The 23298-nt window shown below is 43.6% G+C and overlaps 1 protein-coding gene across 2 annotated transcripts; it reads right to left on the bottom strand.

The window, feature by feature from the left end:
• Positions 1-386: 386 nt before the first annotated feature.
• LOC130380296 (uncharacterized) lies at positions 387-22767 on the bottom strand. 2 transcript variants are annotated; one of them, XM_056587460.1, is made up of 18 exons: positions 22504-22767; positions 22277-22409; positions 22045-22116; positions 21869-21954; positions 21225-21364; positions 15836-15971; positions 13446-13578; positions 13194-13265; positions 13022-13107; positions 12435-12574; positions 11873-12008; positions 10027-10159; positions 9775-9846; positions 9603-9688; positions 8929-9068; positions 8365-8500; positions 2116-2208; positions 387-1051 (listed from the first exon to the last, which is right to left on the bottom strand). In XM_056587460.1, exons 1-18 carry the CDS (start codon positions 22574-22576, stop codon positions 1020-1022), a joined length of 1899 nt encoding a protein of 632 aa, XP_056443435.1. In that variant the 5' UTR covers positions 22577-22767; the 3' UTR covers positions 387-1019. The 2 variants fall into 2 exon arrangements, with proteins under 2 accessions (XP_056443435.1, XP_056443437.1); XM_056587462.1 differs by having other exon boundaries at positions 10027-10153.
• Positions 22768-23298: the final 531 nt, after the last annotated feature.

The raw sequence follows: 23298 nt of genomic DNA, 5'->3' as shown, positions 1-23298 counted from the left end.
ACTGAGATGAAACCAAATACAGAATGACTTAAGTTAATCGCAAACATCTTGTTTAAAATTCAGATGTGATGTCTCTCTATTCATTGTTTTAGCAGTGAGTACAATTATTTAAGCTGCCGTTTGGCTTAAAGGGGACATATTACACCACCAGGTGTGAGTGTGATTATCCGTTACAAGCCATTTGGAAAATCTGCATCTTCTGACATCACTAGTGGGCGTGTCCACCTAGATGTGTGCTGGATAGATCAGTCTACCAGCCTACCCAGTGGACTGTAGCAAGCGTTGCTCATCTATCCAGCACACATCTAGGTGGACACGCCCACTAGTGATGTCAGAAGACGCAGATTTTCTAAACAGCTTGTAAGGGCTGATCACACTCACACCTGTCCCCTTTAAAGGTTGCTTGCATTAAAAAAATCAACCTGTGTGTGGGGTTATCCTGTTCTGTCTTCTCTGCAATTTGATCCTTGATTTTTCACTTTGTCCCAACTCTCCTTCACAACTGCGTGGTAACTCAAATAACACTAGGCTTCACAGAGCAAGCAGTGGGGCACTTTTCATTGATTGTTGACATGAACTGGTGAAGAGCAAAGGCTATACAGGCTATAAATAACAGTAGCATTAGCTTGACGGAATGAGGAAGATTGAGGAAGCTAGCTTGCTCCACTTGATGCAGTTAGAACTAGACAGGACGACAAAACAATATAAAAACAGCAAGCTATATAAATACATAAAAAATTCCAAAGCATCGCAAATACGTTAATACGTAACAAAGGCCAATTCACCCAATGTCCACCATCAGCTAGGACCACGCGTGTGTCGCAGCAGACATCCATGTGTCTGATCTTTGTTGGCTAATTGACAGATGATTCTGCGAATGCAGCGACTTCATTGTCCTTGTTGAGAGAAACATGGAGTGGTCTGCAGTCCAATCAACGTGTTCCAGCTCTTGGACATTCAGAGGCGGCATGGTAGATGCGTAGACATCAACAATCACTTTGGGTGACTACTTTTTTTTATCATTCATTCCCCCAACTCCACATCCCTATGCCTGTGAAAGACACACAAATGTGTTATTACTTAATTTCCATGTTTAGATAATTCAACATCTTGTTTCTCAGCAAAGTATTTATTTTATATCCAAATCTGAATCTAAACAGACTTTTTATTTACTATACCACGGAAGGAAGGCATCTGAATCAACGTCTTCCAGCCAGGTAAAAATACCAAAAATCTATAAATATTACCCTATTGAATTATTCTACTTTAATCGATCCTGTGCATGTCATTCATACATCTTGATGCATTCTATTAGGTTACTAGGATGACTGACTGTTCTCGACTAGTTGCCCATTATGACAACAAAAAAAAAACGACAGAATAATATTGATACGATAATTCTGGCAAATACAACACAATCAGGGAAAAGACAGAGTTCTGAAAATCTAGCCATTTGTGACATCCATAGTAGGAGCGTCCAGCCCGTGCAAGGAGGTGATGTGTTTACTAAATCAAATTGTTGGGCTGGAGTTGATCCCTCTGTCATACATCTGAGTTGAACACACTCAGTTGTGAGGTCAGAAAAGGGTTTGTTTTGAAACAACCTGCATTGGCTCATCAACCTGGCAAGTTACCAGAGTGTGGCCTAGTTGTCTACGTGCCCGTGTCAACATAGCATGTTTTTCTTGTTGAAATAGGATGGCATGGTGAGAAAGGGAAGCATTCCAATGAAGAAAAATCCATTGGACAGCCAAGTTATTTTCTCTTTGCTATGTTCCAATCAGTATATATAATATACATACTGATTGGAACATAGCAATATATATATATAATAATAATATATAATATATATAGATACATAGATTTATACATCTATTTATAGAGTTATACATCTATTTATAGATTTATATATTATATAAATCTATAAATAGATGCATAACTCTATAAATAGATGTATAAATCTATATATGTATCTATATATATTATTATTATATATATATATGCATATAGCAATATGTAAAGCTATCGATAGATATATCTCTATATATCTTTCTTGTGAGACCTAGAGCTAAACGAGAGTGAGAGGGTGAAAAAGTTGACTGAATGGATACTTACGGCTCATCGCCAGAGAAATGACAGCGCTTACTGCAAATACAATCCATAATATGACAATACGCATTCCGAAAATATCCCCAAAAGTAAAACCATCTGCAAGGAGATAAAATGGAAATAAACATAAAGGTACCATCATGTCATCAACATGCTAACACACACAACGTTAATCCTTTGTCTCGTACTGATGCGTGTAACAACACACACTTGGAAAACAATCCCTCCACTTTGATCCGTAAGCCAGCAGCACGTAAATCAGGCTTCTTTGTGTTTCTTTACATGTGAAGAGCAGCCAGATATGACGGGTACAACTGGAAAAGGGCTATGCGGGCCCTTAACATATGGACCGGCCTAGTAACCACAACGCATTAAGAAGGCACCGGGACTAGAGGTGGTCAAAGAACGAATAGCTAACGTGATCCTCTCTGTTCAAAGCAGCTAGCTGGCCACTGTAGCCTTACGAAGAGTTAATAGTGCCCAATAGCCCATTTACTCCTATGTCTTTGGCCATGAAGTAAGACAAGTTAAATGGAAAAATCTTTTGTGCATTAATTTAGTGGAAAAACAGTCGAAATTTGTGAACTACGAATTTTGTAGAATCACATGAAATGCGAGTGAACCCGGCTGGACGCACCCAGAGTTCTATGTCGTATAATAATAATAATAATAGATTCAATTTGTATAGCACTTTTCTCACACTCAAAGCGCTTTACATAGGGGCACAACAATAGATAAACAAGAAAAAAGTTAGAGTTGATGGGGCTAGGGTTGGTGAGTGATCTAGGGGTAGGCAGAGGAGAAGAGATGAGTCTTGAGGCGGGACTGGAAGATGGTGAGGGACTCAGAGTCACGAATATGTTGGGGGAGGGAGTTCCAGAGCCTGGGAGCTGCCCTGGAGAAGGCTCTGTCACCAAGGCTGTGGAGTTTTGATGTGTGGGTGGAGAGGAGACCGGCTGAGGAGGATCTGAGGGCCCGGGGGGTTGGTAGAGGGAGAGAAGGTCAAAGAGATATGGGGGGGCCAAATGGTGGTGGGCTTTGTAGGTGAGGAACAGGAGTTTGTAGTGGATCCGGTGTGAGATGGGGAGCCAGTGGAGATTTTAGAGGACTGGGGTGATGTGGTGCCATGCTTTAGTGTGAGTGAGGAGACGGGCCTGGGAGGAGGGGGAGACCATGGTGCAGTCAATAGTGAGTGTGGGGGGGTTTGCAAGTTTACTGAGGGTGGATTTGGAGCCAATGAGGAGGAGTTCAGTTTTGTTGCTGTTAATCATAGATTACCCAGAGATCGACCAGCGCTTGTGGGCCTGGCCGCTGAACGTGAGCGCCTAGAGCATTGGTTCTCAAAGTGCGGCCCGCGGGCCAATGGCGGCCCGCGGAATCATTCCTGGCGGCCCGCAATGACAGACATAATTATGTAAGTTTAATCAATATTAATTTAAACAAATATAAATAAATATAAAGAGAAATTCGACTCTCTCTAGCTTTCAATTAAATCCTTTTACATTTTTTAGTTTTAATCCGGCTGTACATTACTTTGAAAGGGTGAACCTCAGTTTCATGATTTAGACCTCACTTGACCTCACTCCCAGAGGTCCACGGTGCGGGTGCAATGTTTTTTTTCACCACTGGGATGCTGACGGCGTTTCCCGCCAAAAAAAAAATTCCTTTGGCGGCCCTCAGTCAAATTTTGGGTTCCTAAATTGGCCCTCAGTTGTCAAAACTTTGAGAACCCCTGGCCTAGAGGGTCTCGGCCTCTCCCAGGAGGTCGTACGGACCATCCAGGGTGCCAGAGCTGACTCCACCAGAGCGTGTTACTCGGCTAAATGGGCGGCTTTCCAGAAATGGTGCACGGAGAGGGGTTGTGATCCCATCTCCTGCCCTTTGCCGCGTGTGCTCTTTTTCCTCCAGACACTGATGGAAAGAGGGCTGGCCTTTAGCACGGTTAAGACGTACGCGGCTGCTGTTTCATCATGCCACGAAGGCTTCGGGGATAAAACTGTTTTTAGTCACCCCTTAATGAAGTGCTTCCTAAAAGGTGTGAGGAGAGAGAGACCCGTGACGCGCTCTCTCACCCCATAATGGGATTTAACACTGGTGCTGCGCGCACTGGTTAAAGGTCCCATGACATGAAAATCTCACTTTATGAGGTTTTCTAACATAAATATGAGTTCCCCTAGCCTGCCTATGGTCCCCCAATGGCTAAAACTTGCGTTTGGTGTAAAACAAGCACTAGCTGTTCTGCTCGCCTTTGAAAAAACGGAGGCTCAAGTGCGCTGATTTGGAATGTCTGTATTCATGACGTCATCAGGAACCTCAGCTCCTCCCCTTACTCTGCCTGGCCCGCCCAGAGACGTTGGCCCGCCAATGAGACTCGACCGTGCTAGCGCCACATGTGTGTGCGTGTGTGTGTGTGTGTGTGTGTGTGTGTGTGTGTGTGTGTGTGTGTGTGTGTGTGTGTGTGTGTGTGTGTGTGTGTGTGTGTGTGAATACACACACTGTAACGCAAGTGTTTCTTGTCGATTCTTTGACGTGTCTTGTATTTCCACAACAAGACTGTTGTGGGGGTTATCTGAGCCATGGTTGAGAAGGAATTGGGGGAAAGGAACTTTGGCTTTGACTGGCTGAAGTACATGAACTGCGACATGCCGCCGGTTGCCGCGAGGCACCATCGCCCGGCAGCGGGCAGCCGGCAGCAGGCAGCGCCCGGTTCAGTCGACTTCAGGTTGATGTGAAAGTGGAAGAACCAGAGACATCGCAGAACCCGACAAAGTCGTTTGTGATTCATAATATCGTCTGGAGTCGCACACAGCTTTTGGCCGTGATAATATGTATTAAATGATATAGATTTCTATGTATTATATGATTTTATTTAGATATAGAGCTCCAGGACTGTAACGCAAGTGTTGTACACTTCCTTATTATTTGGATAACCGTTCTGCTTTTGGCGTTATGGCGCATAACACGTCGGACTCTCGTCTCTGGTATTTCTACAACCAGTCTCGTATTGGGGGTTATCTCAGCCAAGGTTGAGAAGGAATTGGGGGAAAGGAACTTTGGCTTTGACTCCCTCAAGAACATGAACCACGACATGGGGGGAAAGTGATTGTTGGCGGCGAATGTCTCCCGCTTGAGACCCGCTGAGGGACCACCGCCGGAGGCGGAGGTGCCTAAGCGCTGCCCGGCAACGATCCCTTTCTCCTCCTTGTCGCGGTTCAGTCTACTTCACATTGATGAGGACGTTGAAGAACCAGGAACGTCGGAGAACCCAACGCGGTCGTTTGAGATTCATAGTATCGGCTCACCCAGCTTTTGGCCGTTATAATATATATTATATGATATAGATATCTATGTAGGCTATATGATAATATTTAGATATAGAGCTCCAGGACTCCCGTGTGTTCTAGAATATTTACAGAACACGGCTAAAGGCTGTGTGTGCCTCGCCATTGCGATACATCCACTGTAAACAGAGCGCATGGTACCGTGGCTGCAAGCTGCTCAGGGCCACACCCCCACCCTCCTCCTTGACCCGCCTCGCTCCTCCTCATTTGCATTATAGCTACAGACACCAAAACAGCGCATTTGGGGGAAGCTCAATGTACGACTGGCTCGGAGTGGCTGTAACTCTGCACCACGGCTGAATTTCGGGAACGTCTTTGAATACTGTGTTAGTTGCCCACTAATCCCTATATTAAAGCATACATAAAATAGCATGTCATGGGACCTTTAAAGCCCCATTTGAGCCTCTTGACCGGGTGCCCCTCAAGTTTGTGTCAGCCAAGACAGCTTTTCTGCTGGCCCTGACGTCAGCTAAGAGAGTGAGCGACCTGTCTGCACTCTCTGTAGCCCCTTCTTGTCTTAGAAAACAATGGGACGGCAGTTCGGCCATATAACGCCCGAACCCGGCTTTTACACCTAAGAGTATTACTAGCTCGTTCAGATCGAGAGTAATAACACTCAATGGTTTCTCTCTCCCTCCTCATCAATCTGAGGAGGAGGCAACAGCCCATCTCTTGTGCTCCGTATGCGCGCTTGCCTGTTATGTGAAGCGCATGGAGGCTCTGCGGAAATCTCAACAGTTATTTGTGCATTACAGAGAACATTCCCAGGGCCTCCCCCTGACGATACAACGGCTGTCGCATTGGCTGTGTGATGCTATCAAACAGGCTTATGTGTCAGCGGGGGCAGAGCCGCCTGAGACTATCAGAGCTCACTCGACCAGAGGAATATCGTCCTCTGTCGCTCTGCAAAGAGGGATGCCTATGGAGGATATCTGCACAGCAGCCTCCTGGGCTTCCCCATGCTGTTTTATTAGGTTTTACCTAAGAGACATGTCGCGCCTCTCTATGACACACTCAGTTCTAGGTGCTTTGTCAGAGTGAGTGTGATTGTGTGACTATTCCCCTCGCATATTAAACAATGTGAGGTGGAGTCAAATATTCATGCTGAGAGCTCGTTTCTTATCAGACACATTAGAGCTGCTCGTTGATGACGTGCCGTTAGACACATGACGTATGTTATGCTACGTCTGACGCATGATACTAGCGCGTATGTAGCTGTGTTTCTGGTACTGATCGGGTCCAATGAGGCATAGACTATATCGTGCTTCGCTCTTTAACCCGATAGCGATAGCCTTAAAAGGCGAAGCCTATACGACATAGAACGATAGTTACGTATTGTAACTCTAGATTCTATGAGTATAGGCGCAGCCTTTTAAGGCTATCGCTATTGGGTTATCCCTAGGCGTGAGCCGTAGCACTGAAAAATGTGTAATCCCCGCCCACCAACAGTGTGGGCCTCAATCACGTCCGCGGGCCTCATTCACATCCGCAGTTCGCAGATATACGCGGGCGCCGGCGGATGTTCGGCTCCCAATAAACAGCTTTTCTTCAGCTATTTAAAGGACAATGAAGCCGACACTTAAAAGGCTGCGCCTATACTCATAGAATCTAGAGTTACAATACGTTACTATCGGTCGTGATACACACAACCAACACCCCAATGCTAACGCTCTTAGCCGCTTTCTGCTTCAAATGTGTAAGTTAGTAGGCCTCTATGCCTGCTTTTAAATCAGCCGTACTACGACTAAACCCTGTATTTAACATACGACATGACAACAAAACTGTCTCGACCCCTCGTATCCGTATGATCGCAACCGACATAATAACCTCTTAAAAGTTATTGTTGTATGATGACGTGAGGAATTGAGGAGTGGCTCAGGGTGCTGCCACAGCCGCCTACTAGATGGGGGTCCGACTCCCAGGACGGCTGAAGTCTGCTTACTAAAAGCAATGTATTCAACATTTAAAAAGGTACTAATATTAAAAACGACCCGAGCACCAGCGGTCAGCCTACGCCTCGCTCCTAAAAATGGAGCCTAATGGTGTGTTCCTAAATCCTCGGACGCCAGCCTTCCAAGTCGGCAGTCGGACGTCATTTCTGGTCTCGGAGCATTTATAGCGTTACCGTGTGACCTTGTAATTGTGTCATGAAATTGGCTAGTCGTTGTTTATTGTTAGCTACATTAGCCTCTTTAGAAAACCAGCTCGAAAACAAACAACACAACTTTACATTGTATTGCACGCACAGCAAGACCGTGCAATGCATAAATTGGTGACCGGAATAAAGTAGCAATGTAATCAAGTGTGCAAGAGCAATTCAAATCAACATTAAAATGAACAACGTGGTACAAATACAAAGAAAATAAATCACTTCACGGGGGCAGCCATTTTGTTGAGACCGTCATCACTGCTCTCTCTAAGTCTGGCGTCCGAGGATTCAGGGACACAACATAACTTTTTTTATCACGTGACACGCTGGGCGGATCGGGCATATTTCTTTCTTCCCTCCGATATCCGATCCAGCGTAATGGGCCAATATCGGACCGATGCCGTGGATCGGATCGGGAAATCCCTGATTAAGACGAATCATTGAAAATGGTATATGTATATATCATATATGAGAAAAACATCCAAGCCATTCCTAACACTAGTTTATACAATTTCTTCATTAACTGGTGGTCAATTTAATGCATTAATGTAGCTTGTTTGATACCAAGAATAGGATGCACAGATATATACAGTTTTTTGCAGATGCCATCCGATAATACCCAGTATCATCCGCTAGACTTGGTGTACGTACACCTGGATAGGCAGAGATAGAGAGGGATGGAACTGAGACCAGCAGGAGTTTTAGGTTACAGAGAAGACAGTAGCCTGATAGGTAGGGACCAGGGGTAGAGGGTTTAGATCTTACGGGTGGTGAATGTCAGGTCTCCACTTTTTTCACTGTAGAATGAAGAGTAGCTCTGCACGCTGACCAGGTACTCTGTCCTCGGCTCCAGGGACTTGCCCAAAATCGGATAAAACTCCATGAACGAAACGTCCACTTCCTGGAACAGAAAGACCACAGCTTCAACAGCATGGATCAGAAATAAATATCAGTCTGGGATTCATCTACACTCTACAGCCTATGTAAGGCTCCAGCCAACACTTTGTCTGACCAAGACAGGCAGCACGGAAGTAAATCTTTACACCACCAACAGAAGGATCCAAACCTTTACCAATTTTTCCAAATTCACCTGAATAGGCCAACAGCAACATTTCTACATATGTGGCAATTCCACAAATAGCAAATTATTACCAGACACATTTACATTACATTGAGTCATTCCTACTTTTGTACTGCTACTTTATACAGGACATCCTGCCTTTGTTTGGTTGAGTGTGTAGAGAGACCAGCTTAAGTGATGGAATTAGAAAGAGATGGACATGGAGGTGTAAATGGATGTACCGGGGTCTCTGGTGAAAATGGACATACCGTGCCGTTCTCTCCTCTTTTGCGGTAGTTCAGCAGCACTGTCAGAAAGAAGTTGGGGTCTTTGTATTTTGTGTCCCACGTCACCAGATAATTCCCACCTTCTCTTGTCACCGAAGTGAGTATTGGGGCTTTGGGTTTTACTGGGGTAAAGATTAGACAGTGAATATGGAGAAAGTTCATTAAGGAGCAGGTAGGGGTTAAACAGTGAATAGGCCTATGGTCATTAAAGGGGAGGTATGGGTAAGACAGTGAATACAGAGACAGGTCATTAAAGGGAAGGTATAGGTAAGACAGTGAATACAGAGACATGTCATTAAAGGGAAGGTAGGGGTAAAACAGTGAATACAGAGAAACTTATTTAAGGAGCAGGTGTTAGACAATGATTATAGATAGGTCATTAAGAAGCAGGTATAGGGGGTTAGACAGTGGCTGCAGACACAGGTCATTAAAGAGCAGGCACGGGTAAAACAGAGACAGGTCATTAAGATGAGGGGTTATTAGACAGTGAATACAGAGTGACAGGTCAGTCATGAGCAGAGGATTCCATAGACATATATATGTACAGGCCAATGCGGCGTCTATGTGTATATGTCACTTTGAGGACACGTACTGGTCATTATGGTGCAGGTATGAAATGACTTTATTCAGGTAAGAAACGGCTTGCTTAAACTCACCGTTGTCGACAGCTGAGATGTATTTGGACTGCACTAGAGCCCCAGCTTTCCACAGTGTTATTTTGTAAATCTCCCACGGAACAAACCTCATAAAAAAACATGTTAAAGTTAAAAACATATTCGATAATAATTATTCAACAGATATGTGTGATTTGTAAAATAAAACCTTTACCCATTGATGTCCAAGAAGCAACTGCACGTCCCCGTCCGAACTGGGTCCAGCGTTAAATTGCAATTCCTCTCACTGAAAAGTAAAATAAAAATAACTTCCAATAGCGTCATCACTATGAATCACAAACGAATGTGGATAGACGTAGGCCTACTGTGTTTCATTGCGTTTCATATCTTCAAATCGATGTATGATGACTGGCATTAATGTTTGGCATTAATGACTCATTATTGTCGGTCTTGCATTAATAATTACGTGTATTCGTTGATGAAATCCACTCCAGTGTCGAGTCTGTACTCGGCGCAGCTCGGCTTGTCGGGCGGGGGATTGAACCCACACAACATCAGCCTGTCATAGTCGTTGATGCAGTGAAGATTGAGCCCTGTATCTTCAAAACAATATAAATATTGTATTACAAGTAAGGAAAAATGAAAACACAGCCAATCCACGGTGTTTGCAGAGGCATTGATGTAAAAGTACAACTTATTACCGCTGTATCAGCTGTTCTTTCCCAAATAATTTAACCAACGTTATCATTTACCCTAAAACGAGATCTTGTTTTGGAAGGCTGGGATATACTTTCCTCGAGTTTATTATTGTTATTATTTTAACGCATGGCATAGCCTACTACAGTGTTCATTCATGCAGCCCCTATGGAATTTTTTTTTTTCAACAATCAACATGCTATTTCTATGCATTTTCACACATATGAACAATCTTTGACATGATATCATAACATTTAAATTAGGCTAATTGTTTGCATGTTTGTGCTGTGTATAGCCTACGTGTGTGTAAGCTTATGTTACAGTTCCGACCTGCCTAGGCACGTTAAAATAGCAACATCAACTGCGTATCCGCCAGGGCACTTACACCAGGAATTTTTCAGTCAGCTGCGCAATTGCAAAATCGATCTGAAAGATAGCACCATGTATCATTTGGGCCGGAACAGGCCTCTGCTTTTCACCAAAACGCCCCTCAGGGCGCAAGTGTATTAGCGCGAGTTTGCTGCGGGGGAAAATCAGCTTTGCGCCGGGTGCAAACTAGCAACGATACATAAGTTGGTGTAGAAAGTAAATTGCGCTGGGTGCAAGATAGGGCCCATAATGTCATCCGGGAAGCGCACACAGCTTTTGGCCGAGACATTACAAAGCTCGGGAAGTCCGCAGAACGAAGGCAACAATAACTTTCTCCACCGTGTTGCGGTTCGTTCTACACTTCAGGGAGTGGACGCCGGCTGTCAAGACACAGCTTTGAGTGAAAAAATTTGCGGAAAAGTTCGAATATTTCACGCAAGTCGTAATTTGTGAACTACGAATTTCATAGAATCACGGGAAATGCATGTGAACCCGGCAGGATGCACCCAGAGTTTGTGATACACACAACCACCCCAATGCTAAGGCTCTTAGCCACATTCTGCTTCAAATGTGTAAGTAATTAGGCCTCTATGCCTGCTTTTAAAACAGCCATACTACGACTAAACCCTGTATTTAACATATGACATGACAACAACACCGTCTCGACCCCTCGTATCCGTATGATCAACAACATAATCGACCTCTTAAAAGTTATAGAAAGCTTGGAGATTTTCCGACTACCGACTTGGAAGGCTGGCATCCGAGGATTCAGGACCACAACATAACTGTTGTTATCACGTGACCCGCTGCTCAGATCGGATCATATTTATTTTTCCCTCCGATATCCGATCCATCGTAATGGGCCAATATCGGACCGATACCGATACCGTGGATCGGATCGGGACATCCCTGATTAAGACGAATCATTGAAACCGGTATATGTATCATATATGAGAAAAACGTCAGCGCCATTCCTACCACTAGTTTATACAATTTCTTCATTAACTGGTGGTCAATTGAATGCATTTATGTAGCTTGTTTGATACCAAGAATAGGATGCACAGATATATACAGTTTTTTGCAGATGCCATCCGATAATACCCAGTATCATCCGCTAGACTTGGTGTACATACACCTGGATAGGCAGAGATAGAGAGGGATGGAACTGAGACCAGCAGGAGTTTTAGGTAGCAGAGAAGACAGTAGCCTGATAGGTAGGGATCAGGGGTAGAGGGTTTAGATCTTACGGGTGGAGAATGTCAGGTCTCCACTTTTTTCACTGTAGAACGAAAAGTAGCTCTGCACGCTGACCAGGTACTCTGTCCTCGGCTCCAGGGACTTGCCCAAAATCTGATAAGACTCCATGAACGAAACGTCCACTTCCTGGAACAGAAAGACCACAGCTTCAACAGCATGGCTCAGAAATAAATATCAGTCTGGGATTCATCTACAGCCTATGTAAGGCTCCAGCCAACACTTTGTCTGACCAAGACAGGCAGCACGGAAGTAAATCTTTACACCACCAACAGAAGGATACAAACCTTTACCAATTTTTCCAAATTCACCTGAATAGGCCAACAGCAACATTTCTACATATGTGGCAATTCCACAAATAGCAAATTATTACCAGACACATTTACATTACATTGAGTCATTCCTACTTTTGTACTGCTACTTTATACAGGACATTCTGCCTTTGTTTGGTTGAGTGTGTAGAGAGACCAGCTTAAGTGATGGAATTAGAAAGAGATGGACATGGAGGTGTAAATGGATGTACCGGGCCGGGGTCTCTGGTGAAAATGGACATACCGTGCCGCTCTCTCCTCTTTTGCGGTAGTTCAGCAGCACTGTCAGAAAGAAGTTGGGGTTTTTGTATTTTGTGTCCCACGTCACCAGATAATTCTCATTTTCTCTTGTCACCGAAGTGAGTATTGGGGCTTTGGGTTTTACTGGGGTAAAGATTAGACAAGGAATATAGAGAAAATTAGGGGAGCAGGTAGGGGTTAAACAGTGAATATAAAGACAGGTCATTAAAGGGAAGCTATGGGTAAGACAGTGAATACAGAGAAACTTAATTAAGGAGCAGGTAGATGTTAGACAATGATTATAGATTTGTAATTTAGAAGTAGGTATAGGGGGTTAGACAGTGGCTGCAGAGACAGGTCATTAAAGAGCAGGCACGGGTAAAACAGAGACAGGTCATTAAGATGAGGGGTTATTAGACAGTGAATACAGAGTGACAGGTCAGTCATGATGAGCAGAGGATTCCATAGACATATATGTACAGGCCAATGCAGCATCCATGTGTATATGTCACTTTGAGGACACATGCTGGTCATTATGGTGCAGGTATGAAATTACTTTTTTCAGGTAAGAAACGGCTTGCTTAAACTCACTGTTGTTGAAAACTGAGATGTATTTGGACTCTACTAGAGCCCCAGCTTTCCTCAGTGTTATTTTGTAATTGTCCCCCAGAGCAAACCTCATAAAAAAACATGTTAAAGTTAGAAACATATTCAATATTAATTATTCAACAGATATGTGCGATTTGTAAAATAAAACCTTTACCCATTGATGTCCAAGAAGCAACTGCACGTCCCCGTCCGAACTGGGTCCAGCGTTAAATTGCAATTCCTCTCACTGAAAAGTAAAATAAAAATAACTTCCAATTGCGTCATCACTATGAATCACAAACTAATGTGGATAGAAGTAGGCCTACTATGTTTCATTGCATTTCATATTTTCAAATCGATGTATGATGACTGCCATTAAAGTTTGGCATTAATGTTTCATTAATGTCGGTCTGGCATTAATAATTACGTGTATCTCTGGGAGCCAGGCACTCTAGCGTTGAGAGTCCACTCGGCGCAGCTCGGCTCGTCGAGCGGGGGATCGAACCCACACAACATCAGCCTGTCGTTGTCGTTGATGCAGTGAAGATTGAGCCCTGTGTCTTCAAAACAATATAAATATTGTATTACAAGTAAGGAAAAATGAAAACACCGCCAATGTACGGTGTTTGCAGATGCATTTATTTAAAAGTACAACTTATTACCGCTGTATCAGCTGTTCTTCCCCAAATGATTTAACCAACGTTATTATTTATCCTAAAACAAGATTTTGTTTTGGAAGGCTGGGATATACTTTGCTCGAGTTTATTATTGTTACTATTATTATTATTTTAACGCATGGCATAGCCTACTTCAGTGTTCATTCATGCAGAACATATGGAAAAAATAATATGTTTCCGCAATCCACATGCTATTTCTATGCTTTTTTTTTTTTAAGATAGCACCATGTATCATTTGCGCCGGAACACACCTCTGCTTTTTGCCGACACTTTTCTCAGGGTGCAAGTGTAGTGGCGCGAGTTTGCTGCAGGGGAAAATCAGCTTTGCGACCGGTGAAAACTAGCAACGATAAATGCGTCGGTGTAGAAAGTAAATTGCGCTGGGTGCAAGATAGGGCCCGTAATGTCATTTGGAGGCGCACACACCCTTTGGGCGTGACATTACAAAGCTTGGGAAGTCCGCGGAACGAAGGCAAAAATAACTTTCTCCACCGTGTAGCGGTTCAGTCTGCACTTCAGGGAGTGGACACCGGCTGTCAAGACACAGCAGCGTCGAGCGGAAAATTCACGGAAAAGTTCAAATATTTCGCACAAGTCGAAATTTATGAACTACGAATTTCGTAGAATCACGTGAAATGCGCGTGAACCCGGCTGGACGCACCCAGAGGTTGTGATACACACAACAACCCCAATGCTAATGCTCTTAGCCGATTTCTGCTTCAAATGTGTAAGTAAGTAGGCCTATATGCCTGCTTTTAAAACAGCCGTACTACGACTAAACCCTGTATTTAACATACGACATGACAACAACCCTTTCTCGACCCCTCGTATGCGTATGATCACCGACCCCTCGTATGCGTATGATCACCAACACCTCGCTCCTAAAAATGGAGCCTAATGGTGTGTTCCTGAATCCTCGAACGTCAGCCTTCCGAGTCGGGAGTCGGACGTCATTTAGAGTCTCGGAGCATTTATAGCGTTACCGTGTGACCTTGTAATTCTGTCATGAAATTGGCTAGTTGTTGTTTATTGTTAGCTACATAAGCCTCTTGAGCAAACCAGCTCAAAAACAAACAACACAACTTTACATTGTATTGCACGCACAGCCCGTGCAATGCATAAATTGGTGGCCGGAATAAAGTAGCAATGTAATAAAGTGTGCAAGAGCATTTAAAATCGACATTAAAATGAACAACGTGGTACAAATACAAAGAAAATAAATATCTTCATGGGGGCAGCCATTTGGTTGAGACTGTCATCACTGCTCTCATACTATTCTCAGAATTCCCAGAGATGAAGATAAAAAGGGTGCGTGCCTCCGAGAAGTTCCGCAAGAAAGCTGGGAGATTTTCCGAATTTCAACTTGGAAGGCTGGCGTCCGAGGATTCAGGAACACAACATAACTGTTGTTATCACATGACACGCTGTGCGGATCGGATCATATTTCTTTCTCCCCTCCGATATCCGATCCAGCGTAATGGGCCAATATGGGACCGATACCGATGGCGTGGATCGGAACATCCCTAATTAAAACGAATCATTGAAACCGGTATATGTATATATCATATATGAGAAAAACGTCAGAGCCATTCCTACCACTAGTTTATACAATTTCGTCATTAACTGGTGGTAAATTTAATGCATTTACTTGTTTGATACCAAGAATAGGATGCACAGATATATACCGTTTTTTGCAGATGCCATCCGATAATAAATGGACTGCATTTATATTGCGCTTTTCTAACCATTGGCCACTCAAAGCGCTTTACAATATTGCCTCACATTCACCATTCATGCACACATTCACACACCGACGGCGGAGTCAACCATGCAAGGCGACAGCCAGCTCGTCGGGAGCTAACAGTCAGGGTTAGGTGCCTTGCTCAAGGACACCTCGACACTCAGCTAGGAGGAGCCGAGGATCGAACCAACAACCTTCAGGTTACCAGCCAACCCGCTCTACCTCCTGAGCTACTGCCGCCCTGCCCTAATACCCAGTATCATCCGCTAGACTTGGTGTACGTACACCTGGATAGGCAGAGATAGAGAGGGATGGAACTGAGACCAGCAGGAGTTTTAGGTAGCAGAGAAGAAAGTAGCCTGATAGGTAGGGACCAGGGGTAGAGGGTTTAGATCTTACGGGTGGTGAATGTCAGGTCTCCACTTTTTTCACTGTAGAACGAAGAGTAGCTCTGCACGCTGACCAGGTACTCTGTCCTCGGCTCCAGGGACTTGCCCAAAATCCGATAAGACTCCATGGACGAAACGTCCACTTCCTGGAACAGAAAGACCACAGCTTCAACAGCATGGCTCAGAAATAAGTATCAGTCTGGGATTCATCTACAGCCTATGTAAGGCTTGAGTCCAGCCAACACTTTGTCTGACCAAGACAGGCAGCACGGAATTAAATCTTTACACCACCAACAGAAGGATCCAATCTTAATTTTTCCAAATTAACCTGAATAGGCCAACAGCAACATTTCTACATATGTGGCAATTCCACAAATAGCAAATTATTACCCGACACATTTACATTACATTGAGTCATTCCTACTTTTGTAATGCTACTTTTTACAGGACATTCTGCCTTTGTTTGGTTGAGTCTGTAGAGCAGGGGTCGGCAACTAAATTTGGCCTCGGGACAAATTCTTTTCCAGCCAGTAGGTGGCAGGCCAGAACATTATCAAAGGCTTGTTCAAGGAATTGATTAATGAAAGTGCATCTGGAACTGCGACGCAGCCCCGTCAGCTGGCTTAGTCATATGCCTACCAAGCACTAGATGACTCTTAAAAGACGTAGGTGTATGCCCTAATCCCGTAAATGTCATGCCTGATCACGTTGGGTAGAGGTGTTGCTGCACTGTCTCCACAGAGACAATGAATGCATCGATATCATGATGAGCCAGGGGCGGGGTGGCCTCGGCCAGCGAGGTCAGGTGGACCAGCCCACAATTATTGTGAGCGGCCTGCAAGGTCAGTTGGACGGGCCCACAGCCTCTGTGAGCGGCCGCGAGGCGTCTGCAAGCCGGCCCTGAGCATAATTTATTCCCCTTCAAGATGCCGTGAAAATCCCCGAAATATACAATATATGTCATAAAACATCCATCCGGTTTTTTTTTATATATATTTTTTTTACTTCATTTAATTCTTCATTATTCAGGCGTTACAGGACTTTCATGGCCATAAATAAATAATACGAACTACAGTTTACTTTAATTTCTTTGTTCTTGAATTGACGTAGAATGGAGCAAAGACTCCTGGGATTGGGAAATGCGTTTATCCAATAAACAGCTTGCAGGTCAAGTCCATTTTCGGAAATGTAGGGGGATATATGAGCGGCCCCACGTCTAATGACATGACCCTAAAGACACGTCAGACAGAGAAGGCGAGCAAGTTCGTAAATGTAAATGGACTTCATTTATATAGCGCTTTTTCTAACCATTGGCCACCAAAAGCTCTTTACAATATTGCCTCACATTCACCATTCACCACACATTCACACTCCGACGGTGGAGTCAACCATGCAAAGCGAGAGCTAACAATCAGGGTCGCGAGCTAACAATCAGGGTTAGGCAGGTGTGGACTGGGAGAAAAATTCAGCCCTGGCATTTTCTCTCCAGACCAGCCCACTACATTATTAGCACTAGGGGTGGGACGAGACGAACGGGAAGAACCCTGTATATCCGAATAATAGTACAGTTTTTTGTTTTTCAAGTTTGTGTTTCTTGTGCTGCTGACAAGAAAGGTGTGAAACCCGAACAGGAAGTTAACAGACATCCTGTGGTTGCTGCATCTCCACCCGCCATATCTACTACAAAACCCTTGTTAAATATCACACATGATCCAACGCTAAATCCTCTCTTGCAGTTATTAGTCTGTGACTGTGAAAATCGTTTGGTGTAAGCCCAGCATTAGTTAAAACCAGACTCGGACAATAATAACAAATGCTCCTGACAAATAATCTAAATAGAAACATATTACAGACAGTAACAGCATTAGAGCTGAAACCAATTTGTTTTAACGGTGACTCAGTCATTATGAAACTATAAATAGAGAATTGAATTTTTTTTCTCATATACTTCTCATATTCTCACACGTGTATGTGCACATGTATGTATACATGTGCACATACATGTATATGAGAATGCATATCTATTCAGACCTGTAATTCGGCCTACCTGCATAACTGTTAATTTAACTTAAAAGATATGCAAATGTTTGAAATTAAAATCAATGTGAAAATCTTCAACCAGGAAATAATCATAATCAAACCTTTTGTTTCAATCTGAGGCAAAACAAGTTGCATAATAAACTCACAAAGTCAAGAGAAGCTCTCTCTCTCTCTCTCTCTCTCTCTCTCTCTCTCTCTCTCTCTCTCTCTCTCTCTCTCTCTCTCTCTCTCTCTCTCTCTCTCTCTCTCTCTCTCTCTCTCTCTCTCTCTCTCTCTCTCTCTCTCTCTCTCTCTCTCTCTCTCTCTCTCATATCATAGAATAACTTCTAGCAGGTGAGGAAAACCTGTTTGACAGGAGATGATGGTAGCAGAGAATATAAAGTGAGAATATAAAAAATATAAATTTATGAATAACCAATTGTCATTTTATCACACATATAGTATGTTTCTTCACATAAACCTTTAAACATACACATATTGCATTCCTCTCGAAATAGTATTCACCTCAGTAAACAATAAATGAATTGAAAGATTACAATAAATTCAATGGCAAATATTGCAAATTAAACTAATTATTTCCAATAGGTTTACTTGTATTTTGTGCTAAAATTCAAAGTGTCACATCTGTATTTACAATACAGCTTGATTCTGCATCTCTAGTATTTACAGCTCATTAGTCCATGTCAATGTTTACTGTTGCTATGGCAACAAGAGACTGCTAACGTTAGCAGCTGTTAGCTAGCTTAGCCAAATCATCTGAACAATAATAACCCATAATATCACAATTCGGCCTATTTAAACAAAATCAACCACAGCTACCAACAGTCACAGCCCTTCAGATCTGGGATAAAATGTTGTCACAAGTATGCAGTTAATTAGGTCACATCACATTCAATGTAAAAACGTTTTCTACTTTGTTTTGGACATGTCTCAAAATGTAGCCTAGCTAGCCCCAGGCTAACGTTAGCTCTAATGCTGTTACTGTCTGTAATATGTTTCTATTTAGATTATTTGTCAGGAGAATTTGTTATTATTGTCTGAGTCTGGTTTTAACTAATGCTGGGCTTACACCAAACGATTTTCACAGTCACAGACTAATAACTGCAAGAGAGGATTTAGCGTTGGATCATGTGTGATATTTAACAAGGGTTTTGTAGTAGATATGGCGGGTGGAGATGCAGCAACCACAGGATGTCTGTTAACTTCCTGTTCGGGTTTCACACCTTTCTTGTCAGCAGCACAAGAAACACAAACTTGAAAAACAAAAAAATGTACTATTATTCGGATATACAGGGTTCTTCCCGTTCGTCTCGTCCCACCCCTAGTGCTAATAATGTAGTGGGCTGGTCTGGAGAGAAAATGCCAGGGCTGAATTTTTCTCCCAGTCCACCCCTGGGCTTAAGTCGCCGTTTTTCCGCACCACCCAGGCGTTTTCAGCTCCGTACCGGCTCCCGCGACTCCGGCCCATTCCATGAGGTCCCGCCCACCCTGGTTTGTGTTGTGATTGACAGCACTGTCAGGGCTCTCTGAACCTGTCAGCCCATGATTGATTGACAATGACAAACATAGACCTATAATATGCGCAATTCTAGCTCTCTGTAGCCTATTGGCCGGCCCAATTGGAGGGAATTTAGAGAGAGAGGAAAAAAGAAAACAAAGCGGACCGGACCGGCCCACATTGGGTCAACGACCCACCGGGACGATGCCCGGTATGCCAGAGGGCCAGTCCACCCCTGGGGTTAGGTGCCTTGCTCAAGGACACCTCGACACTCAGCTAGGAGGACCCGGGGATCAAACCTACAACCTTCAGTTTACCAGCCAACCCGCTCTACCTCCTGAGCTACTGCCGTCCTCCTGAGCTGCTGCCGCCTCGTGGTACCTTGCTTTTGCTTGTTGTGGCACTCATGGAAGGCAAGAAGAAAGGAGGGGCTGAAAAGGCCAGAATAAAGAAGAAGCGGATGCTGGAGGGGGATGCATCTAAGTGCTCAAAAATAACGGATTTATTCCGAAGTCAGGCATTAACGAGTTGTGCAGGTGAATTGACAGAAAACCGGGACCGGGGAGGATTCTCCCGGTGGCTATTAGTGCCCCACTCCACCCCTGTGATGAGCTGTTCTAACTGGAGAGGAAGTGAAATCCACGAGCTGCTGATCATGTGAGAGAAGGTGATGCAGTAATATTAAACAAAGACATTGAAAGATGGTGCGATCTACGAGAGAGACGCAGAGGAACTGCCCTTACGAGGCTTTTGTAAGGATAAAAAACCCTAACCGGTCCCTAACCCAAAAGTGGTCAGCTAAATAAAGAATATGTTGGCGTTTTTTTTTACACTTCATTCATAAAAAATAAAAACATTCGGGAATATACCAATTAGCCTATTTTAAAGAGGTCTAGACTCCGTGTGCAGCCCCGCCTCCTCCAGTGAACCAAGAAAGCCCGCACCTTGACGAACGGGGGATTTTACCCCCTCAGTTTTACACAGGAAACTTAGAACTCAAAAAAAGCAACCAACCACTCTTAAAACACTTCACACAACACAACTGACTGCACACACACACACACACACACACACACACACACACACACACACACACACACACACACACACACACACACACACACACACACACACACACACACACACACACACACACACACACCACGGCGGGTGCTGATTGACTGTGCGCACACACACGGCGCACACGCACATATACACACACCATGGCGGGTGCTGACTGACTGCGCACACACAAACCTCCATTCTACTCACCGTTAGAAGAGCTGTAGGCGAAGTAACCTCATCAGAGACTCTACTTGCGTTAAACAGCAAAGTCCCAGAGCTTGGCGTCTTAAATCTTGTATGGACTTTTGTCAACAGCTCCTGCCTTTCTCTACGTGCAGTATCACACAAAAATACGAAATGTCGGGTCGCCATGGTTGTTGTATATAGGCCTATAGAGGGGGGTTCCGTTTCATTAAATATAGCATAGTTTCCAATAATTCCCGCTCAGCGCTAGCCCCTCGCAGCTTACGTGTGACCGTGACGAGTGGGACTCTAACCTTCCGGGAGTAGTAGCAGGATTTGATGCAATTAAATTAAAAAACGGTAGTGAAAGAGAAAAAAGTTCACTGTATCCGGCCCTTTACACACGTATATACGATATTCTGAAAAAATCATATAACATATCTGGCGGTCCAGATATGTCTCGCGGGCCAGTTGTGGCCCGCAGGCCACAAGATGCCAACCCCTGCTTTAGAGAGACCGGCTTAAGTGATGGAATTAGAAAGAGATGGACATGTAGGTGTCAATGGATGTAATGTAGGCCTTCAACCGGGCTCTCTGGTGAAAATGGACATACCGTGCCGTTCTCTCCTCTTTTGCGGTAGTTCAGCAGCACTATCAGAAAGAAGTTGGGGTGTTCGTATTTTGAGTCCCACGTCACCAGATAATTCTCATCTTCTCTTGTCACCGATGTGAGTATTGGGGCTTTGGGTTTTACTGGGGTAAAGATTAGACAGTGAATATGGAGAAAGTTCATTAAGGAGCAAGTAGGGGTTAAACAGTGAATAGGCCTATGGTCATTAAAGGGGAGGTATGGGTAAGACAGTGAATACAGAGACAGGTCATTAAAGAGATAGGAAGACAGTGAATACGGAGAAACTTAATTAAGGAGCTTAATTAGGTGTTAGACAATTATTATAGATAGGTAATTAAGAAGCAGGTGTAGGGGGTTAGAGAGTGGCTGCAGAGACAGGTCATTAAAGAGCAGGCACGGGTAAAACAGAGACAGGTCATTAAGATGAGGGGTTATTAGACAGTGAATAGGCCTACAGAGTGACAGGTCAGTCATGAGCAGAGGATTCCATAGACATATATATGTACAGGCCAATGCGGCATCCATGTGTATATGTCACTTTGAGGACACGTAGGCCTACTGGTGGTCATTATGGAGCGGGTATGAAATTACTTTTTTCAGGAATGTAACGGCTTGCGTAAACTCACTGTTGTCGATAGCTGAGATGCTTTTGGACTCCACTAGATCCCCAGGTTTCCACATGGTTGTTTTGCAAATTTCCCAAGGAAGAAACCTAAAAAAAAAAAAAACATGTTAAAGTTGGAAACATATTCAATATTAGTTATTCAACAGATATGTGCGATTTGTAAAATAAAACCTTTACCCATTGATGTCCAACGAGCAACTGCACGACCCCGTCCGAACTGGGTCCGATGTTAAATTGCAATTTCTCTCACTGAAAGGTAAAATAAAAATAACTATAGCGTCATCACTTTTAATCAAAAACGAATGTGGATAGACGTAGGCCTATGTTTCTATGCGTTTCATATTTTCAAATCTATGTATGATGACTGGCATTAATGTCTCATTACTGTTGGTATGGCATTAATAATTACGTGTATCTCTTGGCGGAAAGCACTCTAGCGTTGAGAGTCCACTCGGCGCAGCTCGGCTCGTCGGGCGGGGAGTCGAACCCACACAACATCAGCCTGTCGTAGTCGTTGATGCAGTGAAGATTGAGCCCTGTGTCTTCAAAACAATATAAATATTGTATTACAAGTAAGGAAAAATTAAAACACAGCCAATCTCACTGAGTAGGTTTCAATGGAAGACTTTGTCTTACCGTTTGCTGCCATAGAAATACAGTTAAGAAGGAAAACGCCCAGGTAAAACCTAACTCCAATAGAGGAAAACATGTCGCACCATTATTGTTACACTGAATGCATTCACATAAATCTTAGTTTACCGTAAGGTATCCGCTCCATTAACCACTGAAATTGTTGTTTCCTGAAAACGAAACCGCTTCCGGACAGACTCAACTGGTGCGTCCTTTAGCTGTGATCGAAATCGTTCCCTATCACGGATATAGTGCACTATACTTCTTCAATAGGTCCATGGCACTAGCGTGCTCGCCATTTTGTAGTGGTGTTCGAATTCTCAGTGGTTAATTTCATTCACTGGGAGTTGACGTAGGCCTACAATTTGAGTGAAATTTCAAGTTTGACTCGCCGAACCTAAAATAATACTTGGTGTTCACATGTGTTAAATACACCAAGTAAAACACATGTACAGTACACGAGTGTGTGTAATTCCTGGCGTTCATAAGGCCAGGGTCGGTTCTAGGAATTTTTAACTTGCGTGGAAAAGAGATCCAGAGGTGGCCACAATGCGTTGTTAATGTGTGTGCGCACAGTGCACATTTATATTCTAATAATAATAGGTTTAAGCATAAATGTATAGTCTACATGCATAGGCCTACACATAATTGTTGATGGTCTGAATCCTATTTTGCATAACCTTCATAGTTCAGTAGGCCTACTTAAAGCTTAAAAATGACAAATAAATAATACCTTTTGCTGGGCTCATTTACAAAAGTTAAGGGTATTAAGTAGACAAATGTTCCAAGCAAACTTCAGAA

The sequence above is a fragment of the Gadus chalcogrammus genome, chromosome 4 (genome assembly GCF_026213295.1).
Source record: "Gadus chalcogrammus isolate NIFS_2021 chromosome 4, NIFS_Gcha_1.0, whole genome shotgun sequence".
Lineage (NCBI taxonomy): Eukaryota > Metazoa > Chordata > Actinopteri > Gadiformes > Gadidae > Gadus > Gadus chalcogrammus.
This window is presented reverse-complemented; position numbering and strand designations above follow the sequence as displayed.